Consider the following 12,530-nt stretch of genomic DNA (forward strand, 5'->3'; position numbering starts at 1 on the left):
CCACAGTTTTATTTTTCTTTGCAATTGAGCCACCCCTTCTGTACGATACCTTAGTGTAACCCATGTTACTGGCTGAGTTTGACACTAGAACATCAACTTGTTTAGTCTGAACATTATTTGCAAGCAGGGGAAAGCAATTCAGACATTTTGACTTCATATTTTCATAAGACTTTAGTTTGCAGATCAACATTGTCCTTCTGGAGAACGTTATTGACTTCTTCCAGGCTCTTAATTGAGGATAGCATATTTTTCATTTCCTTCTGCAAAATTTTACCATGTTTACAGTGAGTTTGAAATACCTTCTTATATTCCTCCTTTTCTTGTTCACTTAGCAAGATCAGTTCAGGCTTTTGACTTTGTTCAATCTGTGACTTGTCATTTAAAGTAGCAATAGCTTTGCTTTACTGGTTTTCCATTACATTATATTTTTGTATTAATTCTTCTATTTCCTCTTCTTTCTGCATAACTTTGTCTTCTAGCTCTAATTCGCGTGATGATTTGCTGATTTTTATATCATGCAATTCTTGTATTAAATCTTCATGTTCACATACAAGAGTATTTCCAATGTCGACAGAAAGTGACACTGATATTCAGAACACGTGATTTCATTATCTGATTTAACTAGATCCTCCGTAGAACCCTGCAAGCAATCTGGGCATTTCCATTTTTCTAGTTCTTGTCTGTAGTATATGCCAGATTAATACATCAAAGATGTAACCAACTTTTACGCAAACCTGTGCAAAATACACCTCCATGTAGCTCATATCTTCCACATTTACCACAGTTGTTCGTTTTCACTCATATCTGATGCCATGTACCAAAATATGGTGGTCTGGTAAAACACAAACAAAAGTACAATATTTCAATAGACACAAAAGCGTCACCATTAACAGTCACTCCAAAATGTAATTGTTAATAAAATATGATGCACTGTAAAATCCATGTACAATAGAAATATTACAAAATAAATTAATTTTCATTAATAAGATCCCATATAATTTAGTGGCACATTTATGTTTGATTTTAAAAATTTGCAAAAAGTATATTACTGGTTGTAGTTTTGATCTGAAGACCCGCAGGTCATGGGCCTGTCATTCAACCAGATAAGCCATCAAGAACTCTCTCACAACAGAAGTTAATTTCTTTGAATCAAAGTTTCCCCACTGATTGGAAGATAACAGATTGACTGGTAATAATGAGTAGAGTGTTAAAAGTCCAAGGGTCAGTTGTCTCCGATAAGAAGATAGACCTTTCTTATCTACAAAGTTGCAAAAATACAGGAAATTATTACAATTCAGTTGTACATACCACTCGTAATGTTGTAATAGGAATGATTTTATTTTCTTTATTTGTATTTAGAGATTAATTGGAAGAGAGGACTTTTTAGTCCTAACTTTGCTATAAATAAAGGCAGTTTTCATTTCATTTCATTTCTACCTGTACGAGGTGTGATAAAAAATAAATACTATAATACACATACATACAATCTGTACAATCACACCTCTTTCATTCATCGCAAATGCAACCCACTTCGAACAGCGGGGTTAGTCTTCTAATTGGGCGGCCTCCTAGTTGAAAACCAAAAACTCACCTGCATTATAAAATTCTTGAGACACCAAAAAGCCTTTTACGCGAGTCTTAAAAGCCTTTGGCGTTGGAGCATCTTTGATTGAATTTGCAGTCTGTTGAGGAATTGAACACCCGACTGTGATGGCAAGCGTTCATAAACCACTGTTCTGTATCTACCAGTTTGGTAGTTTACTCTGCCACGTGTCTCTTACATGTGTATGTCTTGGCCTCTGGTTAAGGCACATTTATTCATACAAAACAAAGTTGTTTCCAATATGTAGAGACATGGCAGAGCCAACGGCTGCAATATCTTGAAAACTTGCCTGCACGACTCTTAATTAGATTTTTGCGATGTTTTGAATTGCTTTTTTTGGAGTCTGAAAGCTCTTTGGAACTGAGTGTTTGCGCAAGCTCTCCATAGGCCAGATGGGGGTATATCAAGCCATAATACACCGTAATCAGTACGACCCTGACAATACTTTGCTAAAGACCTCAGAACAAAGATGTCTGAACAGATTTTGGCGCAAACATGATCAATGGGCTCATTCAGTGTCAGTCCTTTATCAAGGTACATTCCAAGGAATTTCGAAGACCTGACTTTGTTCAGTGTGGATTCAGCCATCATGATGGCAGGCACATTGGTTTTTGAAGAGTTTATTGTGAGGTTGAGGCTGTTGAAGTATTGTACGCAGTTGTTGATATCAAGAAAAGCCTGTTGTTCCAAAACTTCACTTGATCTTGCATTAAAAAAGAAAGTCGTATCATCTGCAAACCGCACCGTTCTTCCATACAGAAGCGATGATTCTGTGTTGTTGACATAAAGCAGGAAAAGCAGAGGACTGAGGATAGACCCTTGGGGGACTCCATAGCTAAGATCTATTGGCTTGGATGATTTATTTGATATCTGGACAACTTGGGATCTGTGGCTTAGAAATGCTAAACCATTTAAAAGGTACGCCTCGAATGCCGTGGATCTCAAGTTTGTCAAGCAGTATATTGTGGTCAATGCAGTCCAACACGCTGGTGCTTTGGACAGATTTAGAAACACACTCATTTTGTGGTTCCACCATTCAATCCCCTCAACAATCATATCGACAAGACCAACAACTGTGACAGTTGTCGATTTACCATTTTTGAACCCAAACTGTTTATTTGAGAGTTGATTGTATTTGTCCCAAAAGTGAAGCATTCTTATTATATAAAGCTTTTCAAAAATTTTGCTGAATACTGGCAAAATTGAGTCAGGCCGGTAGCTATTTATAAAAGCTGGGTCGGCGTTCTTTAAAATTGGGACAACTTTTGCAATTTTAAGGAGAGAGGGGAACCCTCCTGTTTGGAATGAATAATTTACTAATTGAGTTAAGGATCTTACTAAATGCTTGCAGCATTTTTTAATGAGCTACGGGGACATCATCAGATTGAGGTTGTTTGATTTTTTGGCTGGGAGCTGCTGGATAATTAGGTGAAGATCATCCTCAACAACATGCGCCAACACCATTGATGCTGCTGGGCTCTGTCTTCGCGAGGGGCGTACTTTAGGGTCAGATGGCCGAGGACCTTGCCCATCAACAACAGAAAACTCGTTAAACCAACTGGCAATCTCAGTCTCATCCTCCACAAGCCTATTCCCAATTTTAATTTTGATTTGTTTGTGTGCTTTTGTTTTATTGTTTATGATGCCCCAAGTTTTTTCCAAACGTTTTTTGAAGACATTGTGTGGTTTCGAACATCATGGATTTGGAATAACGCTTTAACATCAATGTTTATTTTAAGTTGCAAAAGAATGCCAAAAAGACGTACGAAGAAAGATACCAGAAAAATGGGCGATTTTTTTTTTTTTTCATCACGACAATGCGCCTTGTCACACCTCGCTTCTCGCGTATACGTTTTTACCTGAAAAAAGTGTTCCTGTCTGTCCACATCTTCCATACTTACCTAATTTATCAACATGCAATTTCTGGCTCTTCCCAAAAATTAAAACTGTGCTTTAAGTAAAATGTTTTGATACCATTCCTGATATTAAGAGAGCCAAGACTGAGCAGCTAAAAGTCCTTCCGAAAGAAGCCTTCCAGAAATGTTTCCAGTCATTGATTAAACATTGGAATAAGTCCATTGTCTGCCAAGGATAGTACTTTAAAGGGGATTAAATCAAATTCTATGTAAGTTTATTACTTTTTTAAATAAAATTTCATCGTATCTTTTTATCACACCTTTTATATGTTCCATTTTTTCAACTAATGAATAAACTAGTGCAACTACAACTATGCCAGAGGCCTTATGTTCATAATACTTCTTTTTAATAGAGATTAATTAATTGAGCTAAATGGGGCCAGGGCCACCTCAGATACAGAAAACCTCGAATACTCGGATTATTGTAATATAATATATAAATATATTATTTATAAAGGTATCTTTCTTATATAAATATTGATTAATAACAATTTTTATCCGAACAATAAATTACTGCCCCTTACATAGAATACATATCATAAAAACTATAACTAACTTTCAAAATGGTTTTTGATCGATATTTACTGAAGTTTTCCCCTCCTTTTCACCACAATGTTATGCCAATGCTTCAGAAAATTTTGTCTTGGGCTGTGCTCTCCTTTTGCTGTTTGGTGTAATCTTAAGCTGCTTCCAAGATCTTCAACCCATCAGAATTAGAAATTATTTTTGTGTCTTCCACATATTAGATGGTTAACTAAAACAGCAATGTTGGTCTTCACTAAGCCACTCTTGTGAGTCACTGTGGCTTGATTACTTTTCTATTTTCACTGTTCTAAACAATTTCCTCCTTGACATTAGACGATATTGTTTCTTATTCTCTCCCATGCCAAAACTGTCCAATAAAACATCTTTCGGAGAAATGTTCTTTAACCCTTTCCCTGCCAAGCTATTTGCTCACATACCAGAGGGATCTCCTTAAACCCACGCCAGGCTGGTTTTAGATATTTTAAAGCGTTTAACATAAAAATTAATATAAACATTATTATTTATTTATAAGGATATAATTTGCTAATATTCTAATATTAGAAATAATGTTAAAATGTTTTATGTCATAATTTGAAAAGTAAAACAAAATGTTTTAATAATTTTTGATCAGTCTTTTATACTTTTATGGTTTTTACTTCAAAAATTATATGGAAAAGTAAAATATTGAAAATACAACTGCATATTTATTCTACAATTATAATATTAGTTGATACACAATATAGTTCTCAACAAATAATGAATATATCGTGGAGATATTTTTATAAATGACATTTTAGGCATTTCTGTGTAGTATAGCAAATAATTTAATTCATAAATGCAATAGACAATACCATACCTAAAGAAGAAAACTGGATTTTTCTGGACATTTGTCTCAATTGTTCAGTGATGGAAAAAATCAGTAACACTACGTTTCGAGATCTGCAATCTAATGTCTTCCTCAGGTGATTAACTAACCCAATGGTTATGTTCCCAATGTATTATGGTTGCTTCATCCCAATTCATACGATGGTCTTCAGACCAATAATGATGTGCAATTCTTGACTTTCTATCAGCTTCTTTATTGTATTTTCATTGTGTTCTTTTATTATTACGTTTACTGGTCTTTTAGTCTAACCTATCTATTCTCCATTGCAACCACATTTTATAGTGTAAACACAGTTTTCAGAATCCTGTATGCTATGTATTGGTTTTAGTGTCACGAGACTGTCTAAGAGTATTGTGTGTTTTAAACCCGATTCTGATATTGTATTTTTTACGTACTCTTCTAATTTTCTCTGATAATCCCAGCACATGAGGAATTGTCATAAACACTATTTTGATTTACTAACTCAGGAATGAATCTTCTTGTTCGTTTACACTTGTTTATTACTGATTGAAGGTATACATTGCGCCTAAGATCCGATTCAACTTTCTTAAATTCCTCTTTTAATTCATCTATATCCGAGTATAAGTTCTTTGCTCTTATCAAATAACGTGTAAGCCACTCCTTCTTTGACAGATTTTTTAGGGTTTGATTAATAGTTTAAATATTTTCCTGTGTCTGTTTTCTTTCGAAAAACCGTAGTCTTAAGGACATCCCTGTCTCTTAATACACACACATCCACAAAAAAGGAAGTCTGTTTTGGCCTTCCACTTCCATTGTGAAGTGGATGGAAGGAGAAATACTATTAATCTGATTCAAAAACTACTTTATTTTAGTGTTTCCATGAGGAAAAACAACATAGGTATTATCCACATACCTCTTCAAAATCTTCGGTTTGAACATAGCTAAGGAAGCATCTTCACAGAGTCGGCATCCTTACGGAGGATCCAATCTGTAGAATGTGTGATGAGCAGGATGAAACTGCTGAACAGCTGCTCTTTGATTGTCCTGAAATAGCAAGGGAGCGGTATGCCATCTTTGGTAGTTTAGACAAGGGTGGCGAATTTCCCCAGGAGGTCCTGATAGGTTGTTTTCGGCGGTTTGTGGATTTCAAAAGACTTGACTCCTTGAGACTTAAGTGCATGACAATAAGCCACCCCATAGAAGAAGAAGAATCTAAAACCAAGGTTTTGTCGTCTTTTCCACAGATATGTAGATTTTAGTTCAACTTTGTTAAATTTCTGTTTAGTGACATTTGTTCAAAATTTTTTTGACATGCAGTGTCTCAACCCTCCATGTGTCAGACTTCATCTGTAGTGCTAGACTTCTTAGGGCTTTCGCAAGCATATGTTGAAAGTAAATAATCTAATACATAACAGTTAACAGAGTGTAACATATTTTATATTTTTTCAGCAAAAGCTAAAGAATAATAAAATAATAATTACAAATACTTACCATTATATGTCAAAAAGTTATAAGAAAACTAATTTTTTGTTTAATTGTTTACATTTGGCACAGAAAGATTCCACTAAACCCATTGAAATAAAAATCTAAAATATACGAAATAAACACAATTGTACTAAAAATAAAAACATTTTCAACTTGCACATTCATTGTAAAAAAAAAACATAGGTACAGAAAATGTTTTGTTTTTTGCCTACTGGAAACCTCCAAAAAATCTAGCAAAGTCAAATAGATACCCCTACAAGTAAGTTATATAGCACCTAAAAAGAGTCCTTGATGTTATTTTACATTTCGTAGACCTGCATTATGAATAAAAACAACAACGTCAAAATAACTTGCATAAAGTGTAACTCCCATTACTTTCTATTTCAGCTGATGTTATGCATAGATATAAAACATTATACGAATATAGTCTAGTGAGAGCTTTTTTGCAAAGCAAAGTGTTACATAATAATTTAATGTAAAAAGAGTTTATGTATTGAATAAATACATGTATACACCGATAAGGTAGCCAAAAATAAATTATTAACTTTTGAGATTAAATTATTTACTAAAACGTACTATTTTGTCTGAATTTGAAAAATTTTTAGGAGAGGATCCCCCCCCCCAGATCAATTGGGTATGCCAATTCCCTCCCGCCAAAATGTCACTTACAACCCAACCTATCATTCATTGATTACATAACTAATATATAAAATAATATTGATTACTAAAAAATACTTTTAATCTTAATTACGCTGCCAAGTTACTTGCTGTTCCATATACTAACAAAAGCAGCGTGTTGTTGTGTGCGTAATAGTAGTACACTAATTTAATTACAGTATAGGATGTAATACTCTGTTTCAGTTAGTTCTATTTATAATAGAAGTTGCACTTCACTATAATTTGAGTTAATTGTTTCACTGACAACATTAATATTTGGCTAATATCCCAAGCAGTAGACTTTTTCCATTCTTTCATATATTTTTTCGTACCTGATAAAAAAATTAGGTGTATTTTGTCATGTAGCATTTATAAATAATCTTAACTTTTTACATGTTTTTGTAGCTTCTCTGGAAAAAAAGAAAAATTGTTTCATACAGTGAGTATATTAATAGTCCATTCTTATGGCGTTCTGTTTCAGGCTTTGGAGCTGCATAAAATCCTTTCTGGGAGCCAATTTCAACACAGTTGTACCTTCTTAGTGTAATTTAGTTAAGTACATACAGTTAATAGAGCAGGAATATTAACGAATACTGAAGCGGTATAGTTGGTAATAAAGATAAATTAAACACAATAATGGTCCCTGAAAGAATACAGATTTCTTTGATGACGGAAATGGAGACCTTACTAAATCAAGGTCAAGATATAAATGCTCAAGATGAAGACGGCCCGAACACTTCTGGACAAAGCAGTTTGGAGGGGTTCAGAGCCTGCAGTTGATCTACTGCTGGAGAGGGGAGCAGATGTTAATATCTGTAACAACAGAGGAAGATCTCCTTTACATCTGGCTGTCTATAGAAACAATGCAACTATTTTGGGACAATTATTTGAGAAAGGGGGCAATCTAAATCTTAGAAATGATAAAGGGAAATCTGCTCTTGATTTAATAATTAAAAGAAGATATTTTAAAATGATTGAAACTCTTATAGACAAAGGATTTGATTTTGAAAACGAAGGGCACGACTTCCCACTCCTTCATTATTTTGTTTACAAACATTTTGTATCGGGTGTGGAGTTATTGTTAAAGAAAGGAGCAGATTTGAACCAAGAAGACCTACGAGGTAGACGCCCTCTTCATATCGCCATTAGCAGGTGGTACACTGATATTACACACATGCTTCTCAAAAAAGGTGCATTAGTGGATATTAGGAGTAATGGTGATGAGACACCTCTTCACTGTGCTATTAAAAACTACTTTAAAGCTGGTGTTGAGTTATTGCTTAGGCAAGGTGCTAACGTGAACTTAAAGTGTGACGATATTACACCACTTCATATGGCTGCTAAAAAGGAGAATGAAAGTGCATTTGATGCATTGTTAAATTATGGTGCCAATATCCATGAGAGAGACTGTAAATATAATACAGTTTTACACAATCTAGTTGCAGCAGATTTTGTTTATGGTATTAAAGCAATTTTAGAAAGAGGAGCCAAAGTAAATGAAAAAAATAGTGCTGGTCAAAGACCTCTTCATTTTGCTAAGTCAGATGAGGTATGTGAAATATTGCTGGACAATGGAGCTTCATTGGAGGTTACGGATTTCCATGAGGGAAATACACCTTTCCTAACAGCAGTCCAGTTTGAATTCAGTACTATTAACTTTCTGTTGGCAAGCGGAGCAGAAGTTAATGTGAGAAACGATAAAGGACGAACAGCGCTTCATCTGGTAAAGGATGATTATTTAGTAGTAGAAACTATATTGGATCATGGCGGGAAAGTTAATACAAAAGACAATGAAGGAAATACTCCTCTCCACTTATATATTTATCGTGGAAATGATCCTGAATGTGTTAATCTTCTGCTTAAAAGGCAAGCAGATGTAAACATAAAGAACAATGCAGGCCATACTCCTCTCCATGCGGCAGTGTTAAAAAACAAAGATATGATTGGGCTTTTGTTAAGTAATGGTGCTGATGTTTCCCTAAAAGACAAGAAAAATAAGTCACCACTTCACCTTGCAATGTACCATTGTAATGAAGATATGAGCTCAGAAATACCTTTTATGTTGTACAAGGAAGTCATATCGAATTTAAATGAAAGTGACGCAAACAGACCTCTTCACTTTGCTGTTGCAAATTGTGGTTATAATCTGGTCAAAGAATTGATAGATAATGGAGCTTGTGTGAATTCAAAAAACAGCAAATGTCAAAGTCCTCTGCATATTGCTGTTTCAAGATCATTTCAACCAGCAGTTCGGCTACTGTTGGAGAAAGAAGCAAGGGTGAACGAAAGGGATGCTGAAAACAGAACCCCCCTTCATTTGGCTGTCTTAGCAAACAATAGTACTTTAGTTGAAGCATTAATTAATAAAGGTGCAGACCTAAATAATAAAGACAATCGAGGAAGTACCCCTCTTCATTATGCAATTTTAACTAAAAATTTGTCATTAACCGAACTTCTTTTACTCCGTCGATCAGATGTAAATCTTCGAGATAAGTGTTATAGAACACCTCTTCATTTAGCGGTTTTGTACAAGTTTAGCGATGGAGTTAATCCTTTACTTGCCTATGGAGCCAAAGTAAATTTGAGGGACAAGAGAAGGAACACACCTCTTCATTATGCAGCTCAGAATAAATCAGAGTCAATGTTGAGAAAACTATTGAAAAGAGGGGCTTTAGTTGATATTCGAGACTCAAAAGGAAGAACTCCCCTCCACTTGGTTCTTAAATACCGTGTGTGGGAAAGTGGTGACTGTGCTAGTGTGTTGTTGGATTACGGGGCAAATATGAGCGTAAAAGATTATAAAGGGAAAACACCATTAGATTATAGAGAGTGTTACGGTAATCTGCTAAATGTTGTTTCAAAATTCATTATTAAAACTGAATGTGCTAATTTAGAACTAAATCTGAATAAAGAAGTTGCGTCAGACCTCCTCAAATATTATAGTGAACTTGTTCCTTTTCGAACCAAGTGCTTAACAGAACTGAAGCACATGAAAACAAAGAAAATTGGCATCAATAATCTCTATGATGTTTTTTCCCAATACTGGGATCCAACATTTTCTATAAAACAATCCATGGAAGACGCTATATATTCTCCTAATTTGGATGTAGAGTTTCCATTATATGCTCCACTTTTGAGAGTTACATTTGAGAGGGCAAAAGTTAGGCATCAACTGTTAAATTTAGCAGTTGAAAGTGTTAGTGCTAAAATTGATATAACATTGCCTAATGAGATGAAAAGACATATTATGTCTTATTTAAGTGATCGAGAATTGAAGAGTTTATTGAATAAGTAAAGATATGCACTAACATTAATTGTGTATATTAAAACTGCATATAGTAGGGTGTAGTAAGTTGCTGAAAAATATGACAATTCATTGTGTAGCAAGTGAGTTTTGTGAATTAGTCTCTTTAAAATATAACAGTGTAACTTGTTAACATAAGTGGCACATCTTGAATATAAAGATAAATTTATTACTATTTTTACTTATTAGATTAAAGGGTATAATGAGCCATTATTGTGAAATATGTTTCTTTTATTAAAGGTGTTAATAGTTAACTATATAAAGAATATTATTGGTTTACTTTAGTTTTAGTTTTTTTACTATTTGCTCCTAATTATAATTGTCTGATAGCCATGTTGGATCAGAAACGTTTTTAGAGATATGTAAGGATTAATTAATTAGTAGCAGAGACAATTTTCCATTTTAACCGAGAATATACACATTTTTGTTTATTGTTTTACTTTTATTTTATCTATATGTATGGAATCCATTAAAATTGTAGAAAATACCAAAATAAAATACATGGCAAGTGTAAACAGTTGTACATTACTCTCAATTCTATAGTGAAATTAAGAATTATAACAAATGTTTACGATAATAGAATAGAATATGCTAACTATGCTAGATTACCTATAAAAGTATAATGATTTCAAAGAAAATAAATAAATATAAACTTTGCCTTGAATTTACTAATCCATACTTTCAGGAAATGTTTGATAAAGTACATTCGAATTCGTTTGAACTACAATGTTATATGCAATAATTTTTAACAACCTTACTTGACAGTGATAATAATATGTAAACAAAGGAAACCAAATTAACATTATAAAGTCGACTAGCTATTTGTCGATCTATCCAATTGTTTTTTTTTTTTTTTTTATCTATTTCTGTTGTGGTGTTAGTAGTTTTCTTAACATTCACAACTTCACCTAGGTTTACATTCAAGTTTGTACAGCCCCTTGTTAACCTGCCCATTAAATAGATTAAGGACAGCAACTCGATGTTTTGGATATAGTGATACAATATTTGAAGTTTCATTGTTTTGATGATTCCTTTTTACAATAAATTACAAAGTGTTACTTTTATATAAGCTTATAACGTAATTACTTATAATATACTGTACCATGCATTTAATACTTAATACGATAATTTATATAAATTAAATTGAATGTTTAGTTGACCAGTGTTTGTATAATATATTGTATAAATACCTAGTGTACATAGTGTTAACCTAGTAAAATTTACTATACTACTTTTATTAAACTTTTTGCTGACGAGATTGTTTTATTTACCTGTTTCATCACATATTATCATTTAATTTTATTAATTACCATACAACTTCCAATTTACTTGAATCATTGACTGAGTAAAGCAAGGCCCTGTTTCACCTTAGTTGTTTAACTTTTTGTCATACATATCATAAAATTGTAATAATTACAAGCTTAAATTAATTTTGTTATTCAATGAATTTACTGCATTCAAGCTTTTTTTAACAATCTCGGTTAAGAACTTGCCAATAACTGATGTCTGAACTAAACAGAAAGTATGTGTAATATGTTTGATTGACACTACAGATAGATATTCCTTTATCTGTATTGACAAGCAGTTTTCAAAGTGGTATTAGCTTCAGACCCCTCTTACAGAAACTATATTGCTGAATTATGTCATAATAAGATTGAACTAGGCCTCCGTAGACTAATGGTTATAGTCTCGGCTCTCTAACAGAGATCACGGGTTCAAATCCCGAGGAGGGCCAATCATGCATAGACACGAAACAGTGTACTTTGAAAAATAATAATAATAATAAATCAGTGAACATCGCAGCCTACATAGCAGAAGCTGAGGCTTAAAAGAGATAAAACAAAAAAAACAACTTGATACCAGCAAAACAAAGTATTCAGTGGTAACAGATCGCAGTGAAGCCTTTTTTGACATCTTATTGAAGCATCTGTTTCAACTCAACGTGAAGTTCCACTGAAGTTTGTGTTGTCCATCGGATTTTTAACGTTTGACAGACCCGTTGAAAATTTCGCCTCTAATGGGCGTTTTTATAAGGCAATGTGATTACTTGACAGTAAAAGGATTTTTAAACAGAAGGCTGCTGAATAGATTGCTTAGTAACACTATCTTTGTCTTCGCTACAACGTAAGGATGATGGGTCGGGGTTTACTTATCAATGAGAGTAGTGGATTCTACATTGTCCGAACGTATCGG

The 12,530-nt window shown here is 33.7% G+C and overlaps 1 protein-coding gene across 1 annotated transcript in view; it reads left to right on the plus strand.

Annotated features, from left to right (window-relative positions):
* Positions 1–11,593, plus strand: part of LOC124363152 (serine/threonine-protein phosphatase 6 regulatory ankyrin repeat subunit B-like) — a 32,555-nt gene extending 20,962 nt beyond the window's left edge. Inside the window, exon 3 of the mRNA XM_046818292.1 lies at positions 7,515–11,593. Within this exon, the coding sequence (XP_046674248.1) occupies positions 7,743–10,328 (2,586 nt within the window). The 5' untranslated portion in view covers positions 7,515–7,742 and the 3' untranslated portion in view covers positions 10,329–11,593. The remainder of the gene's footprint in view (positions 1–7,514) is intronic.
* The last annotated feature ends 937 nt before the right edge of the window (positions 11,594–12,530 follow it).

This window comes from Homalodisca vitripennis, chromosome 5, assembly GCF_021130785.1.
Source record: "Homalodisca vitripennis isolate AUS2020 chromosome 5, UT_GWSS_2.1, whole genome shotgun sequence".
In the NCBI taxonomy this organism is placed as follows: domain Eukaryota; kingdom Metazoa; phylum Arthropoda; class Insecta; order Hemiptera; family Cicadellidae; genus Homalodisca; species Homalodisca vitripennis.